The sequence below is a fragment of the Episyrphus balteatus genome, chromosome 2, assembly GCF_945859705.1.
Source record: "Episyrphus balteatus chromosome 2, idEpiBalt1.1, whole genome shotgun sequence".
In the NCBI taxonomy this organism is placed as follows: Eukaryota; Metazoa; Arthropoda; class Insecta; order Diptera; family Syrphidae; genus Episyrphus; species Episyrphus balteatus.
The window spans coordinates 60,481,143-60,499,444 of record NC_079135.1 but is presented as its reverse complement, the minus strand read 5'-3'; the positions used below and the strand labels follow the sequence as shown (position 1 = coordinate 60,499,444).

Genomic DNA, 18,302 nt, shown 5'->3' with positions numbered 1-18,302 from the left:
CTTTCATTTGACATCAAAAACATCAATATACCTCTTGTAGCTCTCATGATATTTGCATGTAAAAGGGACAAGTAAAGGTTAATAGAACGAACTTTGGAGCCTTGCATCTCAAGACCCTGACTTACGATTTGAAAAAAAAATTCATAGATTGAACATACTTACCTCCAGCTGCATTTTGAGACTAGTCTCATTAATGTACGCTCATGCCCAGGTCCCATATAATTTTGCCCCATCTCCTTTCGTAAAATTACGAAAATCGTTTCATACACTACATTTTCGTTGGCCCAATGAAACTTTCGTTGGCTCAACGAAAATATGTAATTTTTCGTAATATGAAAACCTTCATCACTTAATGAAAACGTTTCATACACTTTTTCTCCCATTTTAGAGTCCAAAAATACATTTTAATGAAAAGAAAAATAATACGAATTTGTTCATTACTTTATCAAAATTTTAACTAAATAACGAAAAAATTGATCAACTTATGAAATTCAACATTAACTAACGAAAATCTTCATTAATTTATGAAAATAAATTATTGGCTTATGAAAATTCTTCATAGACTAATGAAATTTTACATCAGCTTATGAAAAAATACATACATACATACAATACAAAAATAAATAATTGCGAAAAAGAGGCACACAGAGCACGCTTTATTTTCGTTTCATGTGTGCATTACTGGTATTCGAAGTCACATCTCAGATCTCACAGATAATATTCAACCCCGAAAGTGCGAAGACGCGGAATAAATAAAAATATCGCAAGTAAAAATATTGTATGCTGAAAAAGTTTAAACTTGAGTACCTAGTAAAGGTAAGATATACAATTATTTTCCATAATTATTCAATTATTTTCAATAATTATTCTAATTGTGCGAATCAATCTGAATTGATGATCGATGAGTTATAAGAAAGTAAGTAAAATTCGATTATTATTGATTCTTATATTAAAAAAAAAAAAAAATTGTTTCTTAAAATATTCTAAATTTTTGTTTTGTTTTTCTATTGCTGTTTCCTTTCAGATTCCAACGATGTCATTCCAATGTACCTTATGGGTGGGTACTTAATCCCGACCCAAAAAAACGTTTCTAAAGGTCAAGAAAGGAATTCTTTGAAGGAGACGAAGATACCTATTTTATTGAAATGTTTCTGTGTATTTAATTTAATTTTTTTATTCCATGATTAAAAATCCAAAAATTCAAGTTCAAAATAACAAATGTTTTTGTTTTTAATGATAAAAAATGTTCGCTCCGCTCCACTTTTTTTGAATTTCAGCTTTTAATTCCAAATTTTAGGGAAGACAAACTTCGTAGGCTTACGAAAAAATTCGTAGGATTACGAAAATAAAGTAAGTATAATCTACTAAAAGAATAATTAATACAACGAAAAGTTTCGTTAACTAAAGAATATTTTTTCGTAATTTAATTAAAATATTCATAAAATTAACCAAACAATTCGTTAGCTTACGAAAGTTTACGTTAATTGATGAAAAAATTTCGTAAAGTGATGTAAAAATTCATTAATTCTCGATCAAAAATTTTTATGAAAAATTTCATTTAAATACGAAAGTTTTCGTTAGTTGATGAAGTTCTTCGTTAACGCCATTTCGTTGAGCCAATTAAATTTTTCATCGGCTGAAAATTAATTAAATTTTCGTTGGCTCAACGAATTTTTTCGTTGTATTTACGAAAGGATTTGGTTCAGTGTACTTATACACTTTTGACTCCTCAACGGTAAAGGATTATTATTAATAATAAATAAAAGAAGCTGTTTGTTGTTGTTTACAGCATACAATTTTTACTCAGTAAATTACTGAGGACCAATAAAACCTGGCTAATAAACAATGTTAGTAACTTACTCAACTTCGCGCTTTTCTGCTTCTTCTTGGGAGATGTCTTCTTCCACTGAGTAATCCAAAATTGGTTTCACGCCAAATGATCGTAGCCTGAATAAAGCAGAAAATCAAATGTGTATAAGTATTGAAAAGAAAAAAAGAAAATAGTATTTGTGATACATAACAATTTATTACAACAAATGAAAAAAATAATAATAATTAAAGTATGAGATTGGTTAGAGAGGGAATGAGTTTAATTTTCAAAATGATTTTTTTAGAATGTAGATTGATAACATATTTAGTACATTTATTACAACTGCAATTTTTTTCCTTAATAATTGAAGTGATTAGTATTGGAAATCCTAAAGCAATTTGATTATATCGATTTTATAAGCCAAACAAACAAAAAATAAACTTTAGGTGTTCTTTGATATTATTTCAAAAAAAGAGCTGAAGGTTCTAAAAGCTTATTTCACAATAATTGTTGACAGATTTTCGATTAAGAGGCCTTCGTACCTACCTAATCCATTTTTGGGGAAAAATGATATATTATATGGTCATTTGTCAGGTTTTTTTTTGTCTTTTTTTCGTTATGAAGTAAAGTTATTATAAATGTAGATTTCTTTCCTATACCTAATAAATACCTATTATTCTATTTTACCATAGGTACTACAGAAACAAACTTTGCAAAGTGTTTTCAGATCATGCACTAATTTGAATAGGGTATTTTTTTTTTTTCAACTTGATCTCGAACACTCGAACTAGAATTCGTTTAGTTTTTGGGACATTGTTGTGGTAGGTAAAGGATAAGGTAGGCAAGTGGGTAGATATGCATAATATGCATATGGGTGCTTTCATAATTGCATGGTTGCTTTGTTTACATGCGGTCATTTGCGATCAGACTAATGTCAGAAAAACTATTTGCGCATGTATTTTACTTTGAATTTATCAACACTTTTTCTGATTTGCGTCATTATTTGTCAAATTTTTAAGTTGCAATTCAGCCTCTTCTCCAAAATAACAATATATTATCTTAATTCCATCCTTTAAGAAAAAAAACTTGTTTTTAAACATTTCTGTCAATATTTACAAATTTATTATATCCGAGAAATTCGCGGCTATTTTTGTTATTTTGACTTGAACTTGGAATTTAAAATTAATATTTTGACAGAATTGAGAAACAAAGAAAAGCTGTATCATCTTTTACGTCATGTTTCTTCTTTCTTTAAGTTTAAATTCATTGCGCAAGAGAATTTTTTCATTTGCACATTTGCGCTGCAAATATTTGCGTTTTGCATTTATGAACACCTGACATTTGTCATTTGCATTAATGAAAGATCTGCATTCGTCAGACTTGCGCAACCATGCATTTATGAAAGCGCCCTATGTTTTAATCCAGTCATTCAACGCACACAGACGTGCCGCGGATAAATATTGAAAATAAACAACCACCGACCATAATCCCCAAAAACCCTTTTTTCTACCAACAGAGGATTACCCGGAAATAGGCTGTGGTAATAAAACATATTCCTAATTAACAGCGACACTCCGTTAGGCCACTGGTTGATGTGCGCGAGTTACGTACACAGTTACGTACTACAGAAGTTCATCAAACTAAAGAACATTAGTTCCCACAAAATAATAAATATTATATTTCATTTTTATTCCCACACAATATTTTGTTATTAATTTAAATTGTAATTGTATCCATATTATATTTCATTTTTTGCATTCCAAATAATTTGCTTACCTTTCAAATATAAAATACAATTTGCTTATTCATCATGTGAATATATTGTTGATATAAAAATCTTAGAAAAAATGTAAAAATAAAGTCAGTTGCAATAAAGAGTCCAATGTGTTAACAAGTAAAATTTTGTTTTTTTTATTAAACGGCACCGCTCCCACCATAACTCGCGCGAATTTTTTTTTTTTAATTTTGTGTGTGCACTTAATCAGGATCATAAACAATAAGTTTAAGTGATAAAAGTAATTAGCAATGGGTGAACCTTTAAATACCGAAACAGCATTTATTGCCCTGGAGGAACTCCTAAAAAAAATCATTAACGACCTGAATATGGTCCGAGACAAAACAAAACATTGGGAAGTTTTATCCAGCCAAATTTAAAAGGAGAACCGGAGGAAAAGAATAAGCAAGATAACACCATGAAAACGTAGAGCTAACCAAGCTACGGAAATAATAAGAAGCTGACCGAAGAAGACTCAAACAGCGATGAAGACACTGCCAGTGAAGCAGAGGATACCAGCGACTCTGCTTTTAATTCTGAAGACGGCAGCCTATCCTCCCAGCCAGGTCAGAAGAGACCACGTAAAACAACCAAAGTTGCCAAGGCAGCTAATAAACTAACTTTACTTTCTTTATAGATCCTTCCGTTTCTTCACAAAAATTTTTCCTTTAAGTCTGATTTTTAATCTGTAAATCAGAACAAAAATTGACTGTTTTTCATTCTAATTTTTGTGATATTTCTTTCGATACATTTAACATAGTCGCACACCCAAACCATTTTTAGAGTATATCCCGAAACCCTGATGGGGTGAAATGAACTTCGGATTCGGTTTTAGCAACCCAAAAGACATTTGATTTAAATAGCCGCACTCGCAGGGACAACTAAATCAAAAAAAAAAAAAAATTGGGGGTCAACTGTACAAAAATCCATATAACACGAAGAATGTAAAAAACCGGCACGATTTTTTTAAGAACCATAAAATATACATACAACACATTATATAAATATTTCTTTTTTTGCGTTTTATCATAGTTAAATACCCGAAGTTGAATGCTTAATAGTCCATACTAAGATTTTGATCAGTGTGCGCCGCGTCGGTGGTGGCGCACAGTTTTGTTGTAGGCTTACTTGTAGGAAGAAGTTTTAGAAGCGAATGAAAAGCGCAGGAAGAGAAAGACAGCCAACTCAACAAAAAAGCTCTCCTGCCTTATGTAAAGGGTGTAACCGATAGAATGGATAAGCTACCTAAAATCACCAAAAGATCAATTTCCCCCCGGAGTATATGCAGTACCATGCAATTTTGGTTCTTCATATGTAGGACAGACTCAGAGGAGCACGCCTGAAGGATAAACTCAGCGCTGTAAGCAAAAGAATAAAGGGAAAAGTTTGCCATATGTGAGCTTATTTGAAAAATGAGAGCCTAACCCTGAACAACAAAAAAAAAGATTTTTTTATAATTCAATTGTTATATAGGTAAATAGGGATAAAATGACATAGTAAAAACAAATTATTTTTGTAACGGTAGGTTAAAGAGAGTTGAAGTTTTTCGTAAGAAAATTGGAAATATTAGTAAAACTAAATACAAAAAATTAAATACTGAGTTATGAAAAGTTAAAAAAAATGCAAGGGGTAGACCTTCGACAAAGTGGTTATTATATCTAGGTAAATTTTTTTTACAAAAACTTGAGTTACTTGGAAAGATAACAAGCAAAAATTAGAGGTTAGATACGGATTTGTTTCCAGCAAAAATAAGAGGTCAGATACAGATTTGTTTCCAGGGCCCAAATTTTTGAAAAACAGCTATTTTGTTTGGGTTATTTTTGATTGCTTTTTTTTTATTTTTATAAATTTTTGAAAGCTTGCGAAAAATCGAAAATGTTCAATTGATCAAGTACGTGTGCAAAAAATTGGAATTCTAAAATGATTTTTTACCGAATAATGGGAAAAACTATTTTAAACCCCAAATTTTTTGGCCGTTTTAGACCCATTTTGACCGTTTTTTTATTTATATCTTTTTCATTTTGATAGATTTATAAATCAAGTTAAAAGGAAACATAGATAATAGGCAGCACTATATTTGTGCAAAATTTCAATCATTTTCATAATCACATTTTTGAGACAACGGTAAAAAGATTGTCTTTGTTTTGATACGTAATATCTTTTTACATAAAGCATTTATAAATTTGATTTGATTTTATTTTGCAAAGAGAAAATATAACCTTCCATTTCATATATCAGACATCACAGTGCATGCTCTAGAAGCTACACAATCTTGAAAAATGTCCTTCCGTGAAAAAACGGTCACCTTAAAAAGAGCGGATTGGTACCTGAAAGAGACGAAAAAAAAAAAATAGTTTGCGGCGGTTTTCGCCACTTGAGTTTACTATTAATTTCCAAAATACAAATTATTAAAGTTTCACCATGGCACAATTATCCAAGAAGTAAAAAAAAAAACATCTTAAAACTATTAAAAAAGTGCATTACAACATTCAATTAATAGTGATAGAATCCGACTGTTTTTTCAAAAAAAAAAAATCAAATTAGCGCAAATTTTCAAATATTTAAACCCTACTCTAAATCTACTTTAAAGCGGAGGTCGGTTCTAAATAACAAATTTAAAACGAGAGTCTACTCCTTGATATTTTCGAACAACTTAAAGTATACTTTATCGTTAAACAGGTCGTCTAACTTTATAAGCAACAAAACGCATGTTTATCTTTTTAAAGTATGCTTTTATTTGTCGATGTCAATGAAAACCAATAAAAGTAAAGTAAATTGGTTTTAGAAGTGAAAAAATATTCTTTTAAGCAGGTGGCCATGGCACAGTCGGTCGGCTAGAAGTTTTTTTCTAAATTGCCAGCTTAACTGAAGCCACCCGTGCGATATGATGAGACAATTGTCAACGATGTCTACCCCTCATCTTATGTGTTATATGTGTTTCTGTTGTTCTTTCTATTCTTTGTCTTTCTCTGTTGTATAAATGTCTTGTGATGTATCAGCCAAATGGACTAAGTTTCCGAAGCTGTAGTATGTCTAGTCCGTAGATTTATCTTCGGATTAGATTAATATGTAATGTAATGTAAAATTCTTTTAAATAAATTCTTCTCATATTTGAACACATAGTTGAACAAAATATCTATATACGGAACCATACAATAAAAATGATGCTTCCGATCAACTTCACACAATTCATCCAATATGCGATTGGTCATTTTAAGCTGTTTTTTTTTTTAAGTTTTAAGTTTATTTCAGTAATACTTGATAAAAAACAAGTTTTTTTCTCATTTACCAATTAAAATAGTAGGCACGCATCTACGAACATATTTGTCTCGGTTAAAAAAGTTTAAATTTCTTTTTTATTGCATCTAATAGGTACACCCAAAAACAGCGTTCCCGGACATGTTCATAACTCAAAAACTGATATTCAAATGACTTAAAAACATATTAAAGTCAATTATTTTTAAGTATTTCTTTTCTAAATACTACATTAACACAATACTTTTTATAAATTGGTACATCTCTTACAAAAAAAAATAAGTTTTGTTATTTTTTTACATTAATAAAAGTTGTCCCAAGAAAAACAATGCATAAAACCAACATTTCACTAATGTACAAATTGTTTTGCAAGCAGTTTTTAAAGTTGAATTTATATAGATTTACCATTCCACGCTTATTTTTATCTATAAATATATAAAATGTATGTAAGAAGCTAGTTTTAGTTTCATTTTAAGTAGCGCACATCAATTAACAGTCATTTCCGGGAACGTCATTTCGGGGAACGCTGTTAGAATCTGAATAAATAAAGTAGTCTTACTCTCATAATTTTGCATTTTTTAGGTTTTTTAACTCAGTATCCTATCGAAGTATGGCTGTAATATACACCTTTATCAAAAAAGTTCCAAAAAAAACAAAAGAAAAAATTACTTATGCCCTAAATGTTTCGGACGTGCATATCAGCATTTTTTTGTAGAAATCGGTCTCTGCCCCAAGAAATAAAGTTATATTTGATTTATTTGAGACCCACTATCTTAATATAATAATATATCATTCACATTGATACTATTTCTAGACCCCTAAAGTCGTTTTGAAGAGATCACCACTATTTCGAGGAACGTTTTTCTAGTACTAATTTTTGGGGTTTTGCGGTATTTAAGTAATATACATTTTTGTGCTCTGCCCGTTCATGAACCGACAAATTATGGCTAAAGCGAACATTTGAGCACGAAATTTTTATCATAAAACAAAGTTGATTTTTTAAGAATTTGGTCATCGAAATTTCCCACCTCCATGATTTTGACACTTATAAACCTTTGTTTAAATTGAGAAAAAATCTTCTAACAGCTAATAGAGTCGAACGGGGTAAGTGTTCGCACTTTCGACTTTGAAGCACGATTCCAAGCGAAATATAGAAGCTATAATACAGAGCTTTATCAAATTGAAAAGCTGCATATTTTGGCTACTCATTACATAAAAAAACTGTATTATTTTTTCATTTTAATTACAAAAATAATGAAAAACTAAAGCAAGTCAAATTGCGCACACTTTCTCCTACATAGGAGTAAGTGCACGCATGGGTTGGGGTTAGTGTACGAACGCAATTTGACACATATTTTACAAGGTTTTATTATTAGTAATTTAAAAAATTAAATAATCGTCTCAAACACGTCTCCAAAGAAAAGTAGTGTAAACTCATACGCCGAAACGGCACCTACACCCGTAATAAATTATCCTGAACTTGACGCAATTCCTCACTGCCTGGCTTTAATTTTGTCATAATTTGAGCATCAGGTCAAACTTAATAATGCAATATGTGATAGGCTAGCGAAAATTGAAGATTTTATTCGACCCCACCCCAACGCTATACAATTATACATGATGAAAAACCTTAAAATTATTACGTGGAAAACCAATGGATTATGGCAGAGACTTGGAGAACTAGAAATGGTTATACGGGAACAAGATATTGACATTTGTCTGATATCAGAAACATATATTAGAAAAGTATCAAATTTCAATATAAACTGTTTTCTAGATTACCACGCAATTCATCCGTCGAACAAAGCAAGAGGCGGAGCATCATTATATAACAGAATGTATCAAACACTCAGTAGGCCTTAAGCTTGAAATTTAATAGATGCAATTTATAAAGGCCCAACTATAATAGGCATATGCGCGCATGGGCTTATGTCAAAATCGAACGAACTGCTTCGTCCTGTTTCTGAAAACATGAGGAGCCATAATGAACATACGCGCGCACAATTTACACTTTTGTTTTCCATTATTTTTGTTAAAATTGAATTTACACAAAAATATTTTTAAAACTGTTTTTATTCAATTCACAATTCGTTTATCATTTTTATTAAGTAAAAATTAATTTAATTTTCCCATCCCCCTTGCATCCATGTTGTTTACATTTTATTTTATTCTAAGTAATTTGCTTAAAAAGATGATATCAGATTTTAGGAACCGCGAAGCTAAAAATTACCTAGGAAATTTGACGGCAGGTAAAGAATTTAACTACTCTCTATGGATAAAAGCCACAAAAAACCAAAACTTCCAGCACCTCCGATTATGAAAGACCACAATGAATAGGCAAGAAGCGACAAAGAGAAAGCAAACGTTCTTGCTGATTACCTAGAGGAAACACTCAAACCATTCAATTGGCAAGCATTGAATGACAGTATAAATATGAATATAACGTCAAGTGAAAGCTTCATCACAAGAAATGTTACGCTCGCCGAATTAAACAAAGAAATTAAGAAGCTTAAGTCAAAAAAAGCACCAGGATACGACTTAATTACTGCAGAAATTCTTAAAATGCTCCCACGGAATGGTTTAATAAACCTCCGATATACAGGGTGTCCCATAGTCACCGCCCCAAACGAAAACCATGGATTCCCGAGGTAATTTTAAGTCGAAAAACTTTAGAGGTAATTTTCTCGTTTTCGTCCCGTTTTCGAGTTATGACGGTTTTAATGATTTTTGCACTTCTTTCCCTTAACTGGCTTTATATTTGCCAAAATACGTCTGATTTGAAATACAACCAATCAAGAATTTGTTACAGTTTAAGTTTGTCTCAAAACTTTTTTTTCTGCGTACAACCGTTTCTCCGCAATTTTGCATCAAACCCAAACAAACAAAAAATAAACTTTAGGTGTTCTTTGATATTATTTCAAAAAAAGAGCTGAAGGTTCTAAAAGCTTATTTCACAATAATTGTTGACAGATTTTCGATTAAGAGGCCTTCGTACCTACCTAATCCATTTTTGGGGAAAAATGATATATTATATGGTCATTTGTCAGGTTTTTTTTTGTCTTTTTTTCGTTATGAAGTAAAGTTATTATAAATGTAGATTTCTTTCCTATACCTAATAAATACCTATTATTCTATTTTACCATAGGTACTACAGAAACAAACTTTGCAAAGTGTTTTCAGATCATGCACTAATTTGAATAGGGTATTTTTTTTTTTTTCAACTTGATCTCGAACACTCGAACTAGAATTCGTTTAGTTTTTGGGACATTGTTGTGGTAGGTAAAGGATAAGGTAGGCAAGTGGGTAGATATGCATAATATGCATATGGGTGCTTTCATAATTGCATGGTTGCTTTGTTTACATGCGGTCATTTGCGATCAGACTAATGTCAGAAAAACTATTTGCGCATGTATTTTACTTTGAATTTATCAACACTTTTTCTGATTTGCGTCATTATTTGTCAAATTTTTAAGTTGCAATTCAGCCTCTTCTCCAAAATAACAATATATTATCTTAATTCCATCCTTTAAGAAAAAAAACTTGTTTTTAAACATTTCTGTCAATATTTACAAATTTATTATATCCGAGAAATTCGCGGCTATTTTTGTTATTTTGACTTGAACTTGGAATTTAAAATTAATATTTTGACAGAATTGAGAAACAAAGAAAAGCTGTATCATCTTTTACGTCATGTTTCTTCTTTCTTTAAGTTTAAATTCATTGCGCAAGAGAATTTTTTCATTTGCACATTTGCGCTGCAAATATTTGCGTTTTGCATTTATGAACACCTGACATTTGTCATTTGCATTAATGAAAGATCTGCATTCGTCAGACTTGCGCAACCATGCATTTATGAAAGCGCCCTATGTTTTAATCCAGTCATTCAACGCACACAGACGTGCCGCGGATAAATATTGAAAATAAACAACCACCGACCATAATCCCCAAAAACCCTTTTTTCTACCAACAGAGGATTACCCGGAAATAGGCTGTGGTAATAAAACATATTCCTAATTAACAGCGACACTCCGTTAGGCCACTGGTTGATGTGCGCGCGAATTTTTTTTTTTTAATTTTGTGTGTGCACTTAATCAGGATCATAAACAATAAGTTTAAGTGATAAAAGTAATTAGCAATGGGTGAACCTTTAAATACCGAAACAGCATTTATTGCCCTGGAGGAACTCCTAAAAAAAATCATTAACGACCTGAATATGGTCCGAGACAAAACAAAACATTGGGAAGTTTTATCCAGCCAAATTTAAAAGGAGAACCGGAGGAAAAGAATAAGCAAGATAACACCATGAAAACGTAGAGCTAACCAAGCTACGGAAATAATAAGAAGCTGACCGAAGAAGACTCAAACAGCGATGAAGACACTGCCAGTGAAGCAGAGGATACCAGCGACTCTGCTTTTAATTCTGAAGACGGCAGCCTATCCTCCCAGCCAGGTCAGAAGAGACCACGTAAAACAACCAAAGTTGCCAAGGCAGCTAATAAACTAACTTTACTTTCTTTATAGATCCTTCCGTTTCTTCACAAAAATTTTTCCTTTAAGTCTGATTTTTAATCTGTAAATCAGAACAAAAATTGACTGTTTTTCATTCTAATTTTTGTGATATTTCTTTCGATACATTTAACATAGTCGCACACCCAAACCATTTTTAGAGTATATCCCGAAACCCTGATGGGGTGAAATGAACTTCGGATTCGGTTTTAGCAACCCAAAAGACATTTGATTTAAATAGCCGCACTCGCAGGGACAACTAAATCAAAAAAAAAAAAAAATTGGGGGTCAACTGTACAAAAATCCATATAACACGAAGAATGTAAAAAACCGGCACGATTTTTTTAAGAACCATAAAATATACATACAACACATTATATAAATATTTCTTTTTTTGCGTTTTATCATAGTTAAATACCCGAAGTTGAATGCTTAATAGTCCATACTAAGATTTTGATCAGTGTGCGCCGCGTCGGTGGTGGCGCACAGTTTTGTTGTAGGCTTACTTGTAGGAAGAAGTTTTAGAAGCGAATGAAAAGCGCAGGAAGAGAAAGACAGCCAACTCAACAAAAAAGCTCTCCTGCCTTATGTAAAGGGTGTAACCGATAGAATGGATAAGCTACCTAAAATCACCAAAAGATCAATTTCCCCCCGGAGTATATGCAGTACCATGCAATTTTGGTTCTTCATATGTAGGACAGACTCAGAGGAGCACGCCTGAAGGATAAACTCAGCGCTGTAAGCAAAAGAATAAAGGGAAAAGTTTGCCATATGTGAGCTTATTTGAAAAATGAGAGCCTAACCCTGAACAACAAAAAAAAAGATTTTTTTATAATTCAATTGTTATATAGGTAAATAGGGATAAAATGACATAGTAAAAACAAATTATTTTTGTAACGGTAGGTTAAAGAGAGTTGAAGTTTTTCGTAAGAAAATTGGAAATATTAGTAAAACTAAATACAAAAAATTAAATACTGAGTTATGAAAAGTTAAAAAAAATGCAAGGGGTAGACCTTCGACAAAGTGGTTATTATATCTAGGTAAATTTTTTTTACAAAAACTTGAGTTACTTGGAAAGATAACAAGCAAAAATTAGAGGTTAGATACGGATTTGTTTCCAGCAAAAATAAGAGGTCAGATACAGATTTGTTTCCAGGGCCCAAATTTTTGAAAAACAGCTATTTTGTTTGGGTTATTTTTGATTGCTTTTTTTTTATTTTTATAAATTTTTGAAAGCTTGCGAAAAATCGAAAATGTTCAATTGATCAAGTACGTGTGCAAAAAATTGGAATTCTAAAATGATTTTTTACCGAATAATGGGAAAAACTATTTTAAACCCCAAATTTTTTGGCCGTTTTAGACCCATTTTGACCGTTTTTTTATTTATATCTTTTTCATTTTGATAGATTTATAAATCAAGTTAAAAGGAAACATAGATAATAGGCAGCACTATATTTGTGCAAAATTTCAATCATTTTCATAATCACATTTTTGAGACAACGGTAAAAAGATTGTCTTTGTTTTGATACGTAATATCTTTTTACATAAAGCATTTATAAATTTGATTTGATTTTATTTTGCAAAGAGAAAATATAACCTTCCATTTCATATATCAGACATCACAGTGCATGCTCTAGAAGCTACACAATCTTGAAAAATGTCCTTCCGTGAAAAAACGGTCACCTTAAAAAGAGCGGATTGGTACCTGAAAGAGACGAAAAAAAAAAAATAGTTTGCGGCGGTTTTCGCCACTTGAGTTTACTATTAATTTCCAAAATACAAATTATTAAAGTTTCACCATGGCACAATTATCCAAGAAGTAAAAAAAAAAACATCTTAAAACTATTAAAAAAGTGCATTACAACATTCAATTAATAGTGATAGAATCCGACTGTTTTTTCAAAAAAAAAAAATCAAATTAGCGCAAATTTTCAAATATTTAAACCCTACTCTAAATCTACTTTAAAGCGGAGGTCGGTTCTAAATAACAAATTTAAAACGAGAGTCTACTCCTTGATATTTTCGAACAACTTAAAGTATACTTTATCGTTAAACAGGTCGTCTAACTTTATAAGCAACAAAACGCATGTTTATCTTTTTAAAGTATGCTTTTATTTGTCGATGTCAATGAAAACCAATAAAAGTAAAGTAAATTGGTTTTAGAAGTGAAAAAATATTCTTTTAAGCAGGTGGCCATGGCACAGTCGGTCGGCTAGAAGTTTTTTTCTAAATTGCCAGCTTAACTGAAGCCACCCGTGCGATATGATGAGACAATTGTCAACGATGTCTACCCCTCATCTTATGTGTTATATGTGTTTCTGTTGTTCTTTCTATTCTTTGTCTTTCTCTGTTGTATAAATGTCTTGTGATGTATCAGCCAAATGGACTAAGTTTCCGAAGCTGTAGTATGTCTAGTCCGTAGATTTATCTTCGGATTAGATTAATATGTAATGTAATGTAAAATTCTTTTAAATAAATTCTTCTCATATTTGAACACATAGTTGAACAAAATATCTATATACGGAACCATACAATAAAAATGATGCTTCCGATCAACTTCACACAATTCATCCAATATGCGATTGGTCATTTTAAGCTGTTTTTTTTTTTAAGTTTTAAGTTTATTTCAGTAATACTTGATAAAAAACAAGTTTTTTTCTCATTTACCAATTAAAATAGTAGGCACGCATCTACGAACATATTTGTCTCGGTTAAAAAAGTTTAAATTTCTTTTTTATTGCATCTAATAGGTACACCCAAAAACAGCGTTCCCGGACATGTTCATAACTCAAAAACTGATATTCAAATGACTTAAAAACATATTAAAGTCAATTATTTTTAAGTATTTCTTTTCTAAATACTACATTAACACAATACTTTTTATAAATTGGTACATCTCTTACAAAAAAAAATAAGTTTTGTTATTTTTTTACATTAATAAAAGTTGTCCCAAGAAAAACAATGCATAAAACCAACATTTCACTAATGTACAAATTGTTTTGCAAGCAGTTTTTAAAGTTGAATTTATATAGATTTACCATTCCACGCTTATTTTTATCTATAAATATATAAAATGTATGTAAGAAGCTAGTTTTAGTTTCATTTTAAGTAGCGCACATCAATTAACAGTCATTTCCGGGAACGTCATTTCGGGGAACGCTGTTAGAATCTGAATAAATAAAGTAGTCTTACTCTCATAATTTTGCATTTTTTAGGTTTTTTAACTCAGTATCCTATCGAAGTATGGCTGTAATATACACCTTTATCAAAAAAGTTCCAAAAAAAACAAAAGAAAAAATTACTTATGCCCTAAATGTTTCGGACGTGCATATCAGCATTTTTTTGTAGAAATCGGTCTCTGCCCCAAGAAATAAAGTTATATTTGATTTATTTGAGACCCACTATCTTAATATAATAATATATCATTCACATTGATACTATTTCTAGACCCCTAAAGTCGTTTTGAAGAGATCACCACTATTTCGAGGAACGTTTTTCTAGTACTAATTTTTGGGGTTTTGCGGTATTTAAGTAATATACATTTTTGTGCTCTGCCCGTTCATGAACCGACAAATTATGGCTAAAGCGAACATTTGAGCACGAAATTTTTATCATAAAACAAAGTTGATTTTTTAAGAATTTGGTCATCGAAATTTCCCACCTCCATGATTTTGACACTTATAAACCTTTGTTTAAATTGAGAAAAAATCTTCTAACAGCTAATAGAGTCGAACGGGGTAAGTGTTCGCACTTTCGACTTTGAAGCACGATTCCAAGCGAAATATAGAAGCTATAATACAGAGCTTTATCAAATTGAAAAGCTGCATATTTTGGCTACTCATTACATAAAAAAACTGTATTATTTTTTCATTTTAATTACAAAAATAATGAAAAACTAAAGCAAGTCAAATTGCGCACACTTTCTCCTACATAGGAGTAAGTGCACGCATGGGTTGGGGTTAGTGTACGAACGCAATTTGACACATATTTTACAAGGTTTTATTATTAGTAATTTAAAAAATTAAATAATCGTCTCAAACACGTCTCCAAAGAAAAGTAGTGTAAACTCATACGCCGAAACGGCACCTACACCCGTAATAAATTATCCTGAACTTGACGCAATTCCTCACTGCCTGGCTTTAATTTTGTCATAATTTGAGCATCAGGTCAAACTTAATAATGCAATATGTGATAGGCTAGCGAAAATTGAAGATTTTATTCGACCCCACCCCAACGCTATACAATTATACATGATGAAAAACCTTAAAATTATTACGTGGAAAACCAATGGATTATGGCAGAGACTTGGAGAACTAGAAATGGTTATACGGGAACAAGATATTGACATTTGTCTGATATCAGAAACATATATTAGAAAAGTATCAAATTTCAATATAAACTGTTTTCTAGATTACCACGCAATTCATCCGTCGAACAAAGCAAGAGGCGGAGCATCATTATATAACAGAATGTATCAAACACTCAGTAGGCCTTAAGCTTGAAATTTAATAGATGCAATTTATAAAGGCCCAACTATAATAGGCATATGCGCGCATGGGCTTATGTCAAAATCGAACGAACTGCTTCGTCCTGTTTCTGAAAACATGAGGAGCCATAATGAACATACGCGCGCACAATTTACACTTTTGTTTTCCATTATTTTTGTTAAAATTGAATTTACACAAAAATATTTTTAAAACTGTTTTTATTCAATTCACAATTCGTTTATCATTTTTATTAAGTAAAAATTAATTTAATTTTCCCATCCCCCTTGCATCCATGTTGTTTACATTTTATTTTATTCTAAGTAATTTGCTTAAAAAGATGATATCAGATTTTAGGAACCGCGAAGCTAAAAATTACCTAGGAAATTTGACGGCAGGTAAAGAATTTAACTACTCTCTATGGATAAAAGCCACAAAAAACCAAAACTTCCAGCACCTCCGATTATGAAAGACCACAATGAATAGGCAAGAAGCGACAAAGAGAAAGCAAACGTTCTTGCTGATTACCTAGAGGAAACACTCAAACCATTCAATTGGCAAGCATTGAATGACAGTATAAATATGAATATAACGTCAAGTGAAAGCTTCATCACAAGAAATGTTACGCTCGCCGAATTAAACAAAGAAATTAAGAAGCTTAAGTCAAAAAAAGCACCAGGATACGACTTAATTACTGCAGAAATTCTTAAAATGCTCCCACGGAATGGTTTAATAAACCTCCGATATACAGGGTGTCCCATAGTCACCGCCCCAAACGAAAACCATGGATTCCCGAGGTAATTTTAAGTCGAAAAACTTTAGAGGTAATTTTCTCGTTTTCGTCCCGTTTTCGAGTTATGACGGTTTTAATGATTTTTGCACTTCTTTCCCTTAACTGGCTTTATATTTGCCAAAATACGTCTGATTTGAAATACAACCAATCAAGAATTTGTTACAGTTTAAGTTTGTCTCAAAACTTTTTTTTCTGCGTACAACCGTTTCTCCGCAATTTTGCATCAAACCCAAACAAACAAAAAATAAACTTTAGGTGTTCTTTGATATTATTTCAAAAAAAGAGCTGAAGGTTCTAAAAGCTTATTTCACAATAATTGTTGACAGATTTTCGATTAAGAGGCCTTCGTACCTACCTAATCCATTTTTGGGGAAAAATGATATATTATATGGTCATTTGTCAGGTTTTTTTTTGTCTTTTTTTCGTTATGAAGTAAAGTTATTATAAATGTAGATTTCTTTCCTATACCTAATAAATACCTATTATTCTATTTTACCATAGGTACTACAGAAACAAACTTTGCAAAGTGTTTTCAGATCATGCACTAATTTGAATAGGGTATTTTTTTTTTTTTCAACTTGATCTCGAACACTCGAACTAGAATTCGTTTAGTTTTTGGGACATTGTTGTGGTAGGTAAAGGATAAGGTAGGCAAGTGGGTAGATATGCATAATATGCATATGGGTGCTTTCATAATTGCATGGTTGCTTTGTTTACATGCGGTCATTTGCGATCAGACTAATGTCAGAAAAACTATTTGCGCATGTATTTTACTTTGAATTTATCAACACTTTTTCTGATTTGCGTCATTATTTGTCAAATTTTTAAGTTGCAATTCAGCCTCTTCTCCAAAATAACAATATATTATCTTAATTCCATCCTTTAAGAAAAAAAACTTGTTTTTAAACATTTCTGTCAATATTTACAAATTTATTATATCCGAGAAATTCGCGGCTATTTTTGTTATTTTGACTTGAACTTGGAATTTAAAATTAATATTTTGACAGAATTGAGAAACAAAGAAAAGCTGTATCATCTTTTACGTCATGTTTCTTCTTTCTTTAAGTTTAAATTCATTGCGCAAGAGAATTTTTTCATTTGCACATTTGCGCTGCAAATATTTGCGTTTTGCATTTATGAACACCTGACATTTGTCATTTGCATTAATGAAAGATCTGCATTCGTCAGACTTGCGCAACCATGCATTTATGAAAGCGCCCTATGTTTTAATCCAGTCATTCAACGCACACAGACGTGCCGCGGATAAATATTGAAAATAAACAACCACCGACCATAATCCCCAAAAACCCTTTTTTCTACCAACAGAGGATTACCCGGAAATAGGCTGTGGTAATAAAACATATTCCTAATTAACAGCGACACTCCGTTAGGCCACTGGTTGATGTGCGCGCGAATTTTTTTTTTTTAATTTTGTGTGTGCACTTAATCAGGATCATAAACAATAAGTTTAAGTGATAAAAGTAATTAGCAATGGGTGAACCTTTAAATACCGAAACAGCATTTATTGCCCTGGAGGAACTCCTAAAAAAAATCATTAACGACCTGAATATGGTCCGAGACAAAACAAAACATTGGGAAGTTTTATCCAGCCAAATTTAAAAGGAGAACCGGAGGAAAAGAATAAGCAAGATAACACCATGAAAACGTAGAGCTAACCAA

At 31.5% G+C, this 18,302-nt stretch overlaps 1 protein-coding gene across 5 annotated transcripts in view; it reads right to left on the bottom strand.

Annotated features, from left to right (window-relative positions):
- LOC129912126 (proline dehydrogenase 1, mitochondrial) overlaps positions 1-18,302 on the bottom strand; it is a 246,369-nt gene that overhangs the window by 178,937 nt on the left and 49,130 nt on the right. For all 5 annotated transcript variants that reach the window (XM_055990248.1, XM_055990249.1, XM_055990252.1 and 2 more), the window contains one exon: positions 1,861-1,947. In XM_055990248.1, the coding sequence (XP_055846223.1) occupies positions 1,861-1,947 (87 nt within the window). The remainder of the gene's footprint in view (positions 1-1,860; positions 1,948-18,302) is intronic.